Below are 18,618 nucleotides of genomic sequence, written 5' to 3' on the forward strand. Positions count from 1 at the left end.
ATCAAATACCTTTATTAAAACCATTCTCCTTTGTCTGCTGAGTCTCAAATTAATAAGAAACATTGGCTAAAGCTGTAAGATAATAAAAGCTGGAGTTTACATTGTCCCAAAGGATATTTCATTTCTATATATGAGAAGATAGCAAATTTAACACTGAATTTAGTAGAACAATGACAGAAATTTCATTTTGATTTAGTAACTTTCTACTATATAGCAAAATGTTTTTCTAATGTGTTTTATAGACTGATGGAACATAAAGTTATCTTTAAATATTTAATATAGTGTTGTGCATATAAAGTAAGGAAATATAGATATTATATTATTTGATTTACTAAACTTCTCTGTGTTTTTATTTGACTCATTAAAAAAATGCTTTACATGGTTGTTTTATTTCTATAATAAGCCAGAACAACAAAAAGACCTCCTCCATTAAAATACATTTCTCCATGATCGAATATCATTGCAGGATTTGTCTGATTAATTCCAGTTTCCACCCATCATTTCGGCTGTGTCCTGTCCCACAGAAAGAATCCATAGCTGCAATAAATAAAATAATACAATACCAAATTTTGTTTATCTGCTATATTATTGTTTCTACATGTAATTTATACAGGAAAAGAAAATTAGAGCACATGTTACCAATTTGTGTGTGATTTCAACTGTTAATGGAAATGTATGTTTCTACTCTTTGTTATTCATGCAAAAGAAGATGGCATGAGTTTTCATGTTTCACTGGAGCAAGGTTATAAGAGGATAAAGGCAAATTCTTCACGTCAAATGGCTAGCCTTTTTAAAGTAACTTTAAAATGTTAATTGATATTTTAATTTCCTAATTAATGTTATATAAATATAACTGTTAACATATTGCTTTGTACTGGAAACTCTTTGGCCAGCTGATAATGTCCTATCTGTCATCCAGGTGCCAGATATTAAAAAGTTACTTTATGTTCATCTAGGGACTTTCAAGTAAACTTGGACAAGACTGCCTTCAACAATAGGACTATTATTTCTAAAACAGGGCACATAACTGCCCCCCAAAAGTGATAAATATTCTGTAGTTGCCTTTCATAGATGCTGTTGTTTTAAAAAGGCAACAGCTTGTTCATGCCTTTGACAGTTCTTGTCTTGTTTAGCCTTCAGGTATGATAATTTTAAAGGAATGGATATGGATTTTCTGTCCTTGGCTTTCTTTACAACTAGGTAGTGACATTAGAGGAAAAAAAGTCCTGGAAGTATAACCCCAGTTTCTAAGAATTTCATTTATACATAGTCCATTTATAGAAGGCTTATTTGAAAATCTGATAATTCTTTCCTTTGTGATGTGGCCTCTTTTCTGAGGCAATTGTGATATGAGAAGCACCTTGCCAAGTTTATATTTATAAAAAGTGAGAAGTGATGATACCAATATTCTAGAACTGATTTTCTTAAAGACTAGATGAGAAGCCATCATGAAACTTTCTTGGGAAATCAAATCAGAAATAAAGGATGTAGAATAGTTGGAATTAGTAGCCACAACAAACTAGGTAGAATTCTGTAAGTCTTCTCTGAGTATGATTAGATCTAAATTCAACTTTGAAAGATGTTTACATACTGTACCTTCCTTAATGTTGCATTATAATGCAATCTTAAATATGAATAGCTACTGAAGATAAGCATTGATGGCAACTTGTTATAGACTGTAAAATATTTCATTTTTTTCTTTATTTTAAAAAGACAGCAAACTATAAACTACATTATAATCTCTTGCCTTGATCTAAACCTATGGGTAAGCTTCCAATAGCTTTGAATATAACAAATGTAAGTAAAACTAAAACTAACAAGCAAAAATTACCCAAACTTTGAATGAATATATGGTAGTAAAGTTATATCCTCAGAAATAAACATAGTATTCTTTAGTGTATGATAGAATTCTAATTTTAAAAGCTCCCAATTGAGTTCTTTAAATAAAAGTTAAACCAGGCAGCTGTAAGCAATTGCTGTCAAGTTTCATGAGCACCAAAAAGCATTTTTTATCAGGAGAGAAGGGATAGTTTCAAATTCACCGTAAAGCTTTCTACTTTCAACTTACTTAAAACTACATTTTGTAATTTTAGCATTTAATTTTGAAGAGAATAAGATTTCTCTCAGCCAATGGTTTCTAGGCACCTTAAATATATAATGAAATCCAATGTTGTTTCTTATACAAATAAAAACTGAAATTAACTGAGCACATGGTGGGTGGGCAAAGGGGAATACGTGAGACCCTTTCACGAGAAACAGTTCCATTAGTAACTCCAGACCAACATATTGGGAAAACTCTGTGACTTGCCCTAAGGCATACATTCTGATAAGTACACTTTATTTTAAGTTTTCTAGCATGTCTGATGACACATAAAACTAAGTGGAAAGAAACAGTCATTGTACCTCATTTATTTTTAGCCAGTGTACCAAATGTAATCAAAGACATATTCATTTCACACACAGCCGATATGCATAATGCTGTTTCAATAGAGTTAGTTGGTATATTTATATTAACTATAGCAATATTCATCCTCACTGTCTCATTCTAGCTTTGTAGAGAGACCCAAAAGGACTTTTGATCTTTTTTTACTCTGCTAGGTTAATCTATCTAATCTGATGCCTTTCAACCAAATTTGGTGACATCACAGTACAATTGCTGATGAATTACTTCTTACGGATTTGGTAAAGGATATAATGTACATAATCTTGTAATCAAAACATTCAGGAAAGAATCCTACAATAGATGTTTTCTTGCAAACGTTTCATTACCCTAACTAGGTAACATCATCAGTGAATAAATAATGAATAAAATATTTGTATAAATAATTGAATATGAATACCCCTATTTAAACAGTGACTTCGTGGTATAAATATATGTAGCCAGTAATATTGCACAAAACCAGCTGGGTGACTTGGACCAGTTACTCTCAGCCCTAGGAAGCAGACAATGGCAAACCACCTCTGAAAAATGCTGCCAAGAAAACTTGAAACTTCCTCGAAGGCACAAATAAATATATTGTAGAATAGTAGAAAGAAAAGCAAGTGCTACCCTTGGCCTGAGCTAAGAAACTGACTGGTCACACTACTGGCAAGAACAATTTGACCTTTTGTTCCAGCAACCTGCAAATCTAAAGAAGAGAGAGAGAGAAATAAAGAAAAGAGAAAGAGAAAGTGCTTCCAGAAAGAGAGAAAGAATGGGTGACTCTACACTTTTGATGCTAACTCATCACACCACCGGCATAATGAATTCCATTAATGTTCCGCAGTGTTCTCAGCAGAAAAAGAGTTACTAAGAAATTAAAGAAAAATATTTTTCTTTGTTTAGTAGTCTTATAAAATAGACAAGGATTCTTGTCTGCTTATTCTAACAACCAAGAACTTATTTTCTTTAAAGAAAATCTCTTTATGCTTTATGCATTAATGTCAAATGGAAATCAATAATCTTCAGCTCTATTCTCACTTTCTGAAGATTTTAATGCTATTTAACAGCCATAAACACAAATAAAAAGCAATATCTCATATCATTAGTATGAAACAATAACATTTTCAGGCTGCATATGCTATTTACCCAGTGTGCTGTCAATCACGTCTGCTCTAAACAGAATACAGTCAAGTTGAGTTTCTATAAAAAAGCAGTAAGAATTGTTCTGCCTCCTTTGTTGAGTGAAAGAAAAATAAAATAAAAATTCAATAAAAAGGAGTTAATTTGTTTTCACTGACAATTCTTTTTCATATGGCATTACCTTAGATTTAAAGGCATTATCCTGCATATGATATTTAAATTTGATGGATTAATGCCTAATGTTTAGGCATTCCTTTAAACCAGGAGTTCCTAATCTTTTTGCCATCACAGCTCCCTTTTATGTAATCTTAATGTACACACTTTTCCTAACATGAACAATGAACAATGAAAACTATATATTGAATAATTAACAATGAAAACTATATATTGAATCTTTGGGAAAGGTAGGTTTATTATAATAAGGTAACTAAAATGTTCTTCACACCTGCCCTGGACTCTGTCTGCATCTTCTCAAAAGAAGGATATGTCCCAGTTTGGAAAACCCTGCTTTAAACCTTTTATATGGCAGAAAAGTATTAGGGCCATTTCATCATTGCTGCTCTAAATGTAAATGTCATCTATTGTCAAGCTCCATATTCTGGATTTATATAGATGGAACTATTGTCGATTTTCCATCAGTTGGACGTGTATGCAATAGAAGGAAGAGGGGAATCTGGTCATGCTCAAAAGTACAGAATTGCAAAGGAAATGGCAACAGCAAAACTTCAAAATAATTTTATCTGGCTCCAAAAATAGGAAATGGCCTTATGCCAAGTTAGACTCTTGGATTGTTTAATTTGGAATTATTTCCTGTAGTGATTGGCAGTAGCAATCCTGATTTTCAGTATTACAAAGAAAACCCAAGGACTTCACCTAGGCCCTTTAAATTATGTGCTTGGGCAATATTCTTCCTCTAGCATATTAGATGAAACACTCAACGTGCCACAGTAGTATCTTCAAACACCTAATTAACATAAAAAAGCTCTATTCATGCTTATAAAATTGGAAACAGCAGCAAGTAGTTGTTTTTCTCTGTGCTATGAAGGAAATCTAACTGCCTCAAAAAAGAAAAAGCTGACCTGCCATTTGGGGTAATAGTTCATGCACCCGAGGAAGTGAGCTCTATACCATGAAAGCTTGTGACAATATAAATTTATTATAATTTAAAACTGCCACAAGAGACTTATTCCTGTTGTGACAGAAAGTTCCTGTGTGTGTGTGTGTGTGTGGTGAGATTTTGCTGAAGCATAGTGCTGTTTAATTGTGATTATTACAAGATTATGATAGTTTTGTCCATTTGTTTCATGATTACTGTAGTGTATTGTTATTAAGAGTATTTTATTTTGTTGCTGGGAAGCTACTTGGACACCAAATGGCATAAAAAAACGCCATCCACAATAAATTTCATGAGCACCCTTCTGGAAACTATCAGTTTTGGGCATTCCTTTGTGGCCTAGTTTTTCTAAGTGGAGTGGAATGGTCATCTATCAAATATGTTGATATTATAATGAATCCTATACATAAGCAAGGGGAGTGGACTAAATAATTTTAAAAATCCTTTCCAATTGTCTTGATATATTAAGCATAGTTTTAACTGGTGAGCACAAGGTTATTGATTGGTGATTTAAGATAATAATTTTAATTAATATTTTATTGTGTGAGCACCATACATTTAGTAAAAACTGGCCATCCCAAGAGACATTTATCGATTTCTGATATGGTTCCCTTTACTTTAAAACATATGCAAGTGAAAAATTAATGACTGTATTTCATTGGCATGTATTTGAATTTCAAGATAGACACTAAATTTGCATAACAATGTCAGACTTCACATTCTAATTTTGAGAGATTTTTCCATATCTTGGCTATACTTTTTAAGATTAAAAAAACCTTTAATACCTATTTTCTTTCCTACCCCATCCGCAGATTTTGGGTTGGGGGATGTTATTATTATGGCTAGTTGCACACACATAGACAGAGATTTAGAGTGGATTTGGCATTTCTGGCCTTCCCAAATACCTGGGATAGGCATTAGTTTTATTATTAAAATCATGAGTTTACTGCTGCAATGCTTGGGTGTGTTTGAAATTTAATCTGAGCAATAGTTTTTGTCTTGCTTCTCTCTTTTCCCCCCTCATATTCACTTACCTTTTCCGTTCACCACTTTCCTTTACCTATATCCCCTGTTTTCTTCTCTTCCCAATGCAGTTATTTCTTCCTCGTACCACATTTCCCTCCTAGGGTTTTGTTTTTGTTATTGTTTGGTTGGTTGTTGGGTTTGTTTTTTTTTTTTTTTGCTGTGCCTGTTGGAAGAAGGGAAAGGAACATGTGCTTGTATTTATAGATTTCAGTGTGACAGTTTGTATGTTCAAATGGGTATATGCAGCTGGAGTCACTTAATTTTGTAATGAAATACCTTGGGTTTTTATCCTGGCACTGTCCTTTACTTGAAATCTGGCTTCTGATAGTATATACTACAAACACACATACACCTATACAAATATATTTATGTGCTTCCCCACACAAATGTTGCACATATTTGTTGGAAGAATATGTAGAATTGGTTGCAGCTGGAGCAGTCGACCATTGCTTCAGGGTGGACGGGGCTTGTTATGCACTGCACAGGATTTGTATGTATGTTGTATGTATTATTCTGTATTAGAACAAAAAGAGTACTGTTTTTTTCTCCAGAACACTCCAGAGACTCAGACATACTCGCCTACCCATTTCAGAATGACCCTCAAATAATATAGGGAGGAAAAAATAAAAAGCATAAGATGAAGGGGGCTATCAGGAAGACTTAGCCAGAGACAGCTAACAAATATAAGAGATGAAAGAGACTGATTTTTTTTTTCCTTCAGTAAGGCAAATTGTTTGCTGAAATAGTTAAGACTGCAGTACTTGCTTGAGCATAGTTTATTTTTGGACTATCAGGAATATTTATTTATCAGAGCATTTGCTGGTATCTGTTCTAAATAATGCTGCCTGTACAATTTGATGGATGTCTGTTCAGAAATCGTTGAATTTAATGAGCTTGCAGAATGGTAAGTGGACATGGGATTTCAGTATTAGATTCAATTATCATCTAGTTTCAAGGCGGAATGTGATTTGGATGTGGAGATTTTCTTGAAAGCTTTGCCTGGAGTTCAGCACTGATATTTTGCACCAAGTATTCACTAGGTCTTCCAAATGACAGGGAAAAAAAGAGATAAATACTTGAATCATGTGGAAAATAACCTAGTACATAATCCATTATGCATGTGCTGTTTATTAAGTCATACCTATTTAATGTTTTTACATGCATAACTAAGATGTAGGTAGGATTCTGGCAGAGTATGGGATCAAATGGTAAATAAAAAATAAACAAACAAATAAAAGAACATGTGTTACAATAATGTACAAACATTCTGTCCTTTCTGCAGCCATTACCCTTGCTTTTGTGTTTATTTTTTCCCTCCACACCTTCTAATTGCATGGAATACTCTTAGTTTGGAACTTATTGGGTAAACAGATGGATTTCAAACTATTGGAAATAGGGGTGTATTTTTCCTGGTTAGACTAATTCCCTAGTGGCATTGTTCTTTAGGAACAACTACGGTGACCATTAGTCATTTATGCCATAGTAATATCCTCTTCATTTCAGTGTGCTCTATGTTTTACTATTTTTTAAGAAAAAGTTGAGTGTAAACAGGCTTTGTGTAGATTTTGTAAGCAGAGCAGGATAGAGGTAGTAAACACAATTCAACACTGCTGTTGCTAGCACAGCTGTTCACAAATCTGCTGCCTTAGAGGTCATGAGGGAATTTCCTCTACAGATAGTTATAAAACCATGTTATTTTCATTATAAGCAGTCAAAACTGAAACTATTTTCCACATCATAACTCTTTAAGGCAGTGTTTCTCAACCAATATTGGCTGGGGAATTCTGGGAGTTGAAGTCCACACGTTTTAAAATTGCTAAGATTGAGAACACTGCTTTAAGGGGTGATGATACCCATTCTATACTGCTGGATGGGACACTACATGGTGGGCATGAGGTGAGCAATAATTTCTGTTCTTTTAAAACTGGAAACTTGCATTGCTAGCACTTCATTAATTGCTTCACACATTAGGTCTTTTTCCGACAGCATGTCTTCAGCGCCAGCACCAAGTCAACTTGTAACTTTAAAATGTGCCAGGTTTGTCTGCTGGTTGGTTGTTTTTCTTTTTTTTTAAATGTTACTGGTAGTACGAGTTTTGATCTGCAGACAAAAGTAAAGGAAATTATTGTGAGAGATAATACTGGAAAAATTCAAATTATTGATAATACAGTATGTACAACCTCAATAAAATATGATTAAATGAGCAATGAAATAGCACATGCTAATCTGAAAAAGACTGAGTAAGGAAATGCCTATCTACCAAGAAAATGGCATTAAAACATAATAAAAGTTGTATTTGGGCTAATTCCTTTATCTACAAGTAGATAAACAATTAGCAGCATAATTGTCTCTTTTGTGCCTAGTTAATCTGATGGAAATTATTATTTTTTAGATTTGTATTCTCTGTGAATTATATTTCTCTTTTTCTAATTCAAGATCCCAGATGCTTATTTTATTAGAGATCCTCATACTTTCCTCCTTACAAAGGACTTCGTTAAGGTATATGTTGTGTTTAGTGCAGAGAATTCTCACAAGATCTTAAGCTGCATGTCCTCACAGGTTAACATTTTCACATGCATTTCCAGCTACTTGAAATAGCAACGATTAGTGGAGTAACTGAAGCATGCTTGAAAGAACCAACACCTGTCTACAAAATACTAACACTTGGATGAGTCTGCAGCCTGGGAGAAGAGCACCCAGTGAATTTTCTGGACTTTTTTTCATGGCTGACTTGGGATATGCTTGTATTGTCAAGGAGTGTGTTGACCTATATTTTTGATGCACATTGATTATGACAAGCACTCTGCTTTCCCTGCAGGCCATGGAGGCACAGATACAGAACTTTGGACAGACGCCATCTCAGTTGCTTATTGAGCCACATCCTCCTCGGAGCTCTGCTATGCACCTGGTGAGATAAAACTGCTTGTAGGGATTTATTTCCTCTGAATCCAAGAATCCTTTATTGGTCATAAATGCCCATTTAAGTAACACTTTCTCTTTATGTGTTCTGACTTCCCTACAAATTCAGATTTTCTGTATGTGTGTTTCTGTGTGCATGAAATAGTATGCTGAAAGAGAGAGAGAACTAGGACAATTACTAAGTGATTTATCAAATATTTGATTCTTTAAATCTGCTTTTGCTATAGTAAATATGCTTATGATGAATAATATGTTGTGAAATTTTAAAAAGCCTATATTGTTATGGTAGAAACATTCCATGGTAGATTATTGCAGAGACCATTGCTAAAGAAATTATTTATGTGATTCATGAATGCTGGCTAGGTATCCAAAATGAGGAATTATAGTTAATCTCCTGCTGTCTTTCCAGAGAGGAGATACTGAATACTTGTCTGAATTCTAATTAGAAATTATAACATAATTTTTAGTTTATTTTTCTGTATTTATTTCAGAGGAATATAAATATATGTATGGTTCAACCAAATTGGAAAGAATTATACTGTATTTCATTCTTTTTTTTTTGTTCCTATTTTAAACCTCTAACTTTTGAGGATTGTCCATAAAGATTTTAGTGAAAGTTGAGAACATTTTTTAATTGGTTCTACTTCAGCTGTCATTAAATATTAAGGGCAAAATTGTTTAGGCAACACTTTTTCTAAAATCGGGCAAATTCACATGGTGACCCACTTAATGATCAAAATGACTTATGACGTAATTGTGGGCTCAATTACAGTCATAAGTTGAAGACTACCTGTATTCTTTAAAATATGGGAAAGAAAATGATTAAAACTTTAAGGGATAACAAGATCATAGTAAGTAAAATATATTCTCGTAACACTTCTAGAATATTCTGGAAATTATTTTAATCTGTAATGAATAGAATAGAATAGAATAGAATAGAATAGAATAGAATAGAATAGAATAGAATAACTGGAAGGGACCTTGGAGGTCTTCTAGTCCAGCCTCCTGCTCAAGCAGGAGAACTTATACCATCTCAGACAGATGAATGTCTAGTCTCTTCTTAAAAATCTCCAGTGATGGAGCGCCCACAATTTCTGGGGGTAAGCTGTTCCACTGGTTGATTGTCCTCACTGTCAGGAAGTTTCTCTTTAATTCCAGGTTGCTTCTCTCTTTGATCGGTTTCCAACCATTGTTTCTCGTCCTTCCTTCTGGTGCTTTGGTGAACATCCTGGCCCACTCTGCCTTGTGGCAGCCCCTCAGATACTGGAACACTGCTATCATGTCTCCCATATTTCTTCTTTACTTTAGACTAGCCAAACCGAAATCCCGTAGCCGTTCTTCGTATGTTTTAGTCTCCAAGCCTTTGATCATTTTAGTTGTTCTTCTCTGAATTTTTTTCCAGGTGTAGTCTTACTAGGGTTTTATAAAGCAGTAATAATAATTCGTGTGATCTTGATTCTATGCCTCTGTTTATGCAACCCAGGATTGTATTAGCTTTTTTGGTTGCTGATGCACACTACTGGCTCATAGTCAAGTGATCGTCCACTAGGACTCCAAGGTCCCTCTCACAGTTACTGTTTTTAAGCCAGGTCTTGCCCAATCTGTATTTGTATCTTTGGTTTTTCCTACCTAAATGTAAGACTTTGTTTTTCTCCACATTGAAACTCATTTTGTTGGATAGAGTCCATTGTTCAATTTGTGAAGATCTTTTTGGATCCTGAGTTTGTCTTCTGGGATGTTGGCTACTCCTGTCAGTTTGGTGTCATCTGCAAATTTGACGAGTTCCCCTTCAATTCCCTCATCTAAGTCATTTATGAAGATATTGAAGAGTATTGGGCCTAAGACGGAACCTTGTGGTACCCCACTGTTTACTTCTCTCCATGTGGATGTAGTGCCATTGAGGACTAATTGTTGAGTATGGTTTGTCAGCCAGCTACAGATCCATCTGGTGGTGATGTTGTCTATTCCACCTTTTCCTAGCTTACCAAGGAGTAGGTTGTGGTCTACTTCGTCAAATGCCTTACTGAAATCTATGTATACTACGTCCTCTGTGTTTTGCTGGTCTACTAGTTTAGTCATTTTATCAATGCATGAGATAAGATTGGTTTGGCATGATCTGTTTTTAACAAACCCTTGCTGGCTACTAGTTATGACTTTGTTTACTTCTAGTTGTTCGCAGATCTGGTTTTTTTTATCTTTTCTATACACATTTACCTAAGAAGTACATAGGGAGGGACAGGATTCTTGCTTTTTTAATTTACTGCTTTTCCAAAAGAACAATCATGCAGATCACATCCTACATTATTTTTAAGGATATTGGAATGGATTGGAAGTAAATAACCTTTTAGACTTATTAAATCCAAATTACACTCACATATGATAACAAATATGGCATATGTAGCAGTTTAGTTTTTCCCTTTTGGCAAGATGATAAAGAGAAATTTAAAGCCATCCAGTTACAAACAATCTGACATAACATATGGATAAATAATTGAAATAGGCTTGGTTGCTGTAATTACCATTATCAAAAGAGAGCTAGAGAAGTGCTTCTTCTGGAATTTTCAGCATCTTACCACTTCACTGATTATTTGATATACTAGAGCAGAAGTGTCAAACTGGCAGCCTGCAGGCCGGATGCATCACACACAGACCACACCCACACCCACTCCGCAAAGGCAAAAACAATACGTCACGTGACGCGATCGGGTTTGACACCCAAGTGCTAGAGCAATTTAGCAGCTTGCGATTTGGGGGCAGAATATTGTGATGGTTCTATGCCTCCTTACAGAAACACTAACACATCTTTTTGTTCTTCCTATGGTGAACATGCTTTAATGTAACACAGAGTGCCTTGGTGTTCATTATCTGTGTGAAATTGCTAGTGATGACCATCTGCAAATGTGGGAGCATGATCTCATTATCCATTTTGATTACATTGAATACTTTGTTTCCAATTGACTCAGGCAGTGTGATTGAAGTATTTGGGGTCTCCAGTGTAGTAACAGTACTTTTAAATGCAGAAGTGGCAAGTCAATCCATATTTTTCAATGCAATAAAATATTCAAAATCTTCAGAGAGTCCACTTCAATGAATCCACTAGTAATAGGGTTGTAGACTCCTAGGTTCTGTTCCTTATCTCTGACATTTTCATTAAAATTTCTCATTGAGTTCTTTGTGATTCCTGTTTCCTTTACTGTGTTGTGTGACACAAGCAAGGGGGGACATGATAGCAGTGTTCCAATATCTCAGGGGCTGCCACAAAGAAGAGGGACTCAAGCTATTCTCCAAGGCGCCTGAAGGCAGGACGAGAAGCAACGGGTGGAAACTAATCAAGGAGAGAAGCAACTTAGAACTAAGGAGAAACTTCCGGACAGTTAGAACAATTAACCAATGGAACAACCTGCCTCCAGAAGCGGTGAATGCTCCAACACTGGAAGTTTTTAATAAGAGACTGGACAGCCATTTGTCTGAAATGGTGTAGGGTTCCTGCCTGAGCAGGGGGTTGGACTCGATGACCTCCAAGGTCCCTTCCAACTTTATTACTATTATTATTATTATTATTATTATTATTATTATTATTATTATTATTATTATTATTATTTCTCCCCGTGTCTTCCAACATGTACTTTAAAATCTATTAGGATCTCCCAGTTTGTAGTTCTACTAATAGATTTGGTTCACAGTATTGTGGCCAATAGTAAGATCTTTTCAGTTATGGTGTCTCCTTCTTTAGGGAAGTTACCTGCCCTGTGCTGTCTTCTGCTAGAAAACTACTGAAGACATACATGTTCACTCAAGCATTGTAATATGGCAAGCGCTGCATGACTAGATTGCTTTTTAGGTTACAGTACACTTCCTCATTCTGTTCCACATCACTAAAAATCACCAGGATAATATTAGATAACAGTAATACATTTTATTAAGGAGAGTGTATTCCATGTTTTTGCCATTTTCAGCTTAGCTTAGTATTTCTTCTTACTGTTGATGCCATTACATTTAGTTTTGCTATTGGCTTTTATAGAGCTCCTAACTCAATTCCTCCAGTTTATGTTTCTTCAGTTTGTGTATTGTATAAGCCTAATGAAGACTAAACTACTGCTTCTGTTTGACATCTTTACTGTATAAACAACTATAAGCATTTTAGTGAGATTTTCTATTTGTTAATGTTAACTATATCATCAGATGCCCTGTAATGATAAACTAATGGACATTTGCCATGACTTTTCCATATTTGTCTTACTATAATTCACCAGTAACCAGTTCTCTAATTTTGCTATCTTGTATTTGTAGTGGTAGCTATATAAATAACATTTTTCTCCTGGATGTGTAAGTACTTCCTGACTCTCTTAACCTTATTTTCCCCTCAGACCTTCTCACTAATTGTGTTATTCTTTCTGTTTTCTTCTGTTCTCTTTCCTTTTCTACTCAACAGTGTTTCCTTCCACAGAGTCCACTTATGTTTAAAGATCAGATGCAGCAAGATGTTATAATGGTGCTCAAATTTCCATCAAATTCTCCTGTCACACATGTGGCAGCCAATACACTCCCCCACCTTACAATTCCTGCAGTGGTAACTGTGACTTGCAGCCGGCTTTTTGCAGTGAATAGATGGCACAATACAGTAGGTATGTGTTTCAAGATGGATTTTGTGATGAGTTTGTATAGTTTGGGTTGGGCTTGTATTAAACTTTATTACCCAAATAAATGTAAATGTTTATTTTCAAAGGAAGGTTTGTAAATAAATCCAAGAAGATGTTTAAAAAGGTTTCTTATCCACCTCTGTAGGTATCATTGGAGAAATTAAATGCCACCTCAAAACACACACAGATACACACCACATATACACAAATATATACACACCCCTAAATAACCTGTCTGATATTCTTTTGAATGCTTGTTTATATTCTCCCAATTTAAGTAGCAATTATTCCATTGGATTGCATATGGATAATAGTGAATTGCTAGGGCCAAGCTAGATATATGTTCACTAGGTGTTTTTTTTTAATTCATTAAAGTATGCAACAGAGGGAAGAGACTGATTTTTTTAATATAAAGAGAGAGGTATTGATACAAACAGCTGACCTCTCACTTTGTCAGAGTTTCTTTAGCCATTTTGCTTTCCTACTGGTGCAATCCCTATGTGAAAACATGGCAAGAGGAAAGCACTGGAATTTAGTGGAGTGGTGGAACATTTTAGCTGCAATCACTTCCATTATACACACTCCTTTCTGATATCTACACATTAGATATGCACATATTCTATTTAATGCATTAAAAATGTAGTAATAAACATGCCAGTCTCCATCTAATTTCATTCAGAAACAAATGAAAACTTATAGGAAACAAACCATGATAAACAAAGGAAATGAATAGGAAATTGAGAAAAGGATAGACTGACAATACAGATTTAGGAATATGCACACTGTAGAGAAATAGTTAAAGAGATGTGCAGCAAAATGGGCAAGGAATCCAAACTTCTATATCTGAAACAAATGCCCTCATATAGGTCTTACTAAGGGACCACCACATATCCCTTTGCTATCCTGTTGTAAACGTATATTAAACTGTAATTCTGATATGTGAAAACAAAATTTTTACTACAAAAGGTTCAAATATCATCCTTTGAGCAAAGCCAGGATGATAGTAACATCAGCCCACTTTAACTCCCTGTGTTAGAGACCCCAGGAGTTGTTTTTCATTAGGTTGTGAAGACTTGCTCTTTTTAAGGTCTTGATGAATATAAAACTACATTCCACTAATGTACAATATCAGAATCTTTTCCAGCAAAATTATACATTCATTCAATCATTCACGCATACATACATACACAAACACCCAGCCACAGAGAGAGAAAGAGATTTTCAATAAAAATATACAAAATGAACAATTAGTAATTATTGTTTTAGTGTTTTCCCCATCCTCTTTGTCCTGTTTAATTCCAAAATCAATTCAATAGTTTCTTCCTTCAGAAAAAGGCCAGGCTTCCAGTCTTACAAAAAAACCTCCTTGTCATTTTCTAATGTGGAAAGCAAGAAAGAGGAAAATATTAGGAATCCCAAACCTAATTTTGTATAGCCATTATTGACATTTCTTTTCTGTTCCTTAGGCCTCAGGGGAGCACCAGGATATTCTCTAGATCAAGCTCATCACCTTCCTATTGAAATGGATCCATTGATTGGTATGTTATGTTAGATTAAAAAATAAATAAGAATTTAGTATATAATATTTTCAGAAATTAGAAGAATTCAAAATAGAGAAAAATAGTTACAGTCACTAATTTTACACTATGAAATATACATTATGTTAGGGAAAAATTGCTTGCAAAGTAGTGTGTATTAGAAAAACCTTGGCCCTTATTTGAGACTTGACAGATGAGATTGAAGGTATAGTAAGTCTACTGTGATGCCTGAATTAGCATGTTCACTCACATGCAAAGTTTATTTTCATGATATAAAGTTTCTGAAAGAATTTGCTTTTTCTTATTCTGCACAGCCAATAACTCCGGTGTGAATAAACGGCAGATCACAGACCTTGTGGATCAAAGCATTCAAATCAATGCTCATTGTTTCGTGGTCACAGCAGATAATCGCTACATTCTTATCTGTGGTTTCTGGGACAAGAGCTTTCGAGTTTATTCAACAGAAACAGGTGGAATTTTCACATGGAATTTTATTCATTTTCTTACATCATTCACAGAATGACAAAAATAGAGAAATATTTTTAAATTGAATAAAGTAATATAGAAAATGCTTTTTCCACATCAGAGAAGGAATTGAAATAAGGATGAGTAACTGTTACAAATCCCAAAAGCTAATTTAAAAACAATGTTTGAAATCTGATTCAAATTTTGGAGACTTTTGCCCTCCACTATCATCCAGTCTAAGTATAAAGTTGTCACCATATTTTAGGCGCCTCAGATATTTTGCAATATCTTTTGAGAGAATACTCATTTAGGATGTTCTGGTGAGGTTGGAGTTTAATGTTTACCCCCTTTAGGATAGGGATGAATCTGTTATTTACTAATAGCAGATTCCTTTACTACTTAAATCCCCTCCAAAATTATTTAAATTTTCAAGGGATTTTAAGCTATTCAGAATTCCAGTGGCAGCAGCTGCAATGAGAATTCTCAGGCTTGCAATCCAGCAGCTGCCTTGGATGTGATGGTTTTGTGACAGGAGGAGATCAGGAGGGTAAAAATTGTAACTCCAATCATACAACAAATACTTTGCATAGAGAAGGTCACGGATTCCGTTCCTAGCATTTCCAGCGAAGAATGATCACTTGTAGGTGAAAGGCAAGATATCTGTTTGAGGCTCTGGAGAGCCATTACCATTCAAGAGTGGACAGTTTTCTATGTTTCTCTGATGAACAACAAGTCAATGTTATATCACCTTGACACCTGGGAATGCAGAAACCTCTTCAGCCTTTAGGATACAGAATGAGAACTCTGGAGGGAACAGCTTTTTTTACATTTATACATGTTAAAGCTACAGAGCGTTTAGTGCAAATTACCTGGCATCTATTGGCTGAAATGCCATATCATATGTCAAAGCAGTAATAACAGATCTGCATGGAGATTAAATACAGCCTGCATACAACATGTTCATACTGAATACCTTATTGCCTGCTGTCTGAAGACAGTCACAATACCTGTTTTGTAGTCCATTGCTGAAAATGTCGTTTATTTGTGCTTTGTTTTTAAATTTGTTTGGTAGCTGCAATTTGTATTCATCATGCACTGCAGCACAGGAAAAAAAATCAGTCAAGCAACCTCTCTTTGTTGTAGGCAAACTAACACAGATCGTATTTGGCCATTGGGATGTAGTCACTTGTCTTGCCAGATCAGAGTCTTATATTGGTGGGGACTGCTACATTGTCTCTGGCTCGCGCGATGCTACTTTGCTGTTGTGGTATTGGAGTGGCCGACATCATATCATTGGTGACAATCCAAATAGCAGTAAGTTATTAGCATTTTTTAATCTATTTATGTAATGTTTCTTTTATATTTTCAATTCTGTCTGTTCAGAATTGTATAGCCATTTTCGCCATCTTCTCCCTCATGGCCCCCCATCCCACTTTTTCTCCAGGAAAGCCTGTGGAGACACTTCATCATTTATGGGCTTCATAATTTACTGAAAAAATATTTTTTTATCAGAGTTATAGAATGAAATATTGTCAGAATATCTACAATTCTTGCACTTTACTGGAGTTTATTTTGTAAGGAAAATGAAAATGAGGGGTATAAGATAGGTTAAATCCAATTAGTTAACATCTTTAAAATGAATTTCTAGGAAGATATGGATGATAATTTTCAGAAAAGGATTAGGTTCACAAAAGCTGTCATCTGGAGATGTAGATAAGATATTTTATATTACAGAACATAAGGAGATAAGGAACTCAAGAGAAAAATGTCAGGTTATGGTAATTATGTGGGCTAGGTGTTTGACTTTCTAATGATCTTTTAAGCTGAAATATAGTTAATTATCAATTTCAGCTCCAGTGCATCCAATTATCAAAAGGAACTTCAGTTGTTTCAGAAAAACCCATAGAGCAGGATCACATCTTTTATTTTTTTCATCAACACCACTAATCATACATCTGATATGCTACATTCATCTGCATACACACATGCTTGTATTCACTTCATCACTCTCTGGTGTTACTTATTAATAAATTGACTAAGTAAGCTGAAAAGTATTAGTGATGTGGCGCTTACTAGTTCTCATACCTAAATATACATATATAAGTGCTTTAATATACTCCTAACAACCTTCTAACATTGCCTCATACCATATTGGTACAGTGATCTACATAAAATTCTATCTAATCTATTTTTAATGCTTCCAAATGTATGGTAGAAAAGGGATTATTTTTAAAATGATATTTAACAAATTAAACATTCTGACTAAATAATCCATTGTAAAAAAAAATACAGCACTCTCCTGCTTGTTACTGCATCTGGAGGGAGCTGAAGTTACACATGGCTTCCAAGATGTATGGTCCAATCAGGATTTTCTGTTGGCTATTATACTACTTAAAAATCTCTTAGAAGTTAAGTTCTAGACTAAGAAATGTACTGTTCAGTTTTTCACTAGCATTCTTGCATTAGTCTTTTCAGTTAGTATCCAGATTGCAGCCTTTACAGAAAACACATTCTGGATTTATAGTTGGAGAAAATTGTTTAATTAAACTTTAACTTTTCTTTAACTTGAATAATCCTGTCTTGCTCGTGCATAGGTTTACATAGTTTGTTCTGTAACTCAGCTTATAAAACTGGCTACTTGCTATTTTTTTCATTTGTAAGTTAGGTTGCTTAAGTTCTTTTTTTTTCTAATTAGACTGGGTGGAAGGAAGGGAGGGAGGGAGGGAGGGTTGTTTTTCCTGAAATGGATACAAATCCAGAAACTAATTCAGAAGTGATAAAAATTAATCTGTGCATCTTAATTAGAACCAGCTGACTGGGGAAACAAAAATGAGCTAGCAGCTAGTGTTAAGAGATGATTGAATTTTTTGTCATGTAGGTATAGTGGACTTGGCTGCTTATCCTCCAGAGTCTATCTGTGCAATATATTGCATTCAGCCTTTGACTGGTTTCTTTAAAACAATCAATGTTATTCCTGTCATGTCCCCTGGGCCTGAAATTTCATTGATCCTGGGACTTGACATTTCTCATTATATAGCAGCAAGTTGCCAGAGGTGTGAGTTGCTTTTCCTGGCCGTGTTTGCATTGAGCACTGTATGAATACATTGTGTCAACTGGCCCAACCCTCAGTTTGTGGACCAATTATAGTAAATAGCCCTTAAAGGCACTAAAGTACATTTTGTCTCACTTGACACATTTTACATATACTTAAAGAGAATGTTCAGTATCCATTAAATGAGTGTGGTAAACTGTCTATACGCTAAACATACTAAATGTCTCTATAAAGAATTGCAGGGAGAGAGTAACACTGTTTTTATGAATAATACTAACGAAGGCATTTTGACTTATTTTTAT

At 34.7% G+C, this 18,618-nt stretch overlaps 1 protein-coding gene across 1 annotated transcript in view; it reads left to right on the plus strand.

Annotated features, from left to right (window-relative positions):
• The window catches only part of LOC107287650 (neurobeachin), a 90,208-nt gene that overhangs the window by 59,549 nt on the left and 12,041 nt on the right, over nt 1-18,618 (plus strand). Inside the window, exons 9-13 of the mRNA XM_015816174.1 lie at nt 8,521-8,610; nt 13,054-13,246; nt 14,728-14,799; nt 15,114-15,269; nt 16,408-16,578. Of these exons, the coding sequence (XP_015671660.1) occupies nt 8,521-8,610; nt 13,054-13,246; nt 14,728-14,799; nt 15,114-15,269; nt 16,408-16,578 (682 nt within the window). The remainder of the gene's footprint in view (nt 1-8,520; nt 8,611-13,053; nt 13,247-14,727; nt 14,800-15,113; nt 15,270-16,407; nt 16,579-18,618) is intronic.

The sequence above is a fragment of the Protobothrops mucrosquamatus genome, unplaced genomic scaffold (assembly GCF_001527695.2).
Source record: "Protobothrops mucrosquamatus isolate PMUCROS unplaced genomic scaffold, P.Mucros_1.0 scaffold411, whole genome shotgun sequence".
NCBI classification, from domain to species: domain Eukaryota; kingdom Metazoa; phylum Chordata; class Lepidosauria; order Squamata; family Viperidae; genus Protobothrops; species Protobothrops mucrosquamatus.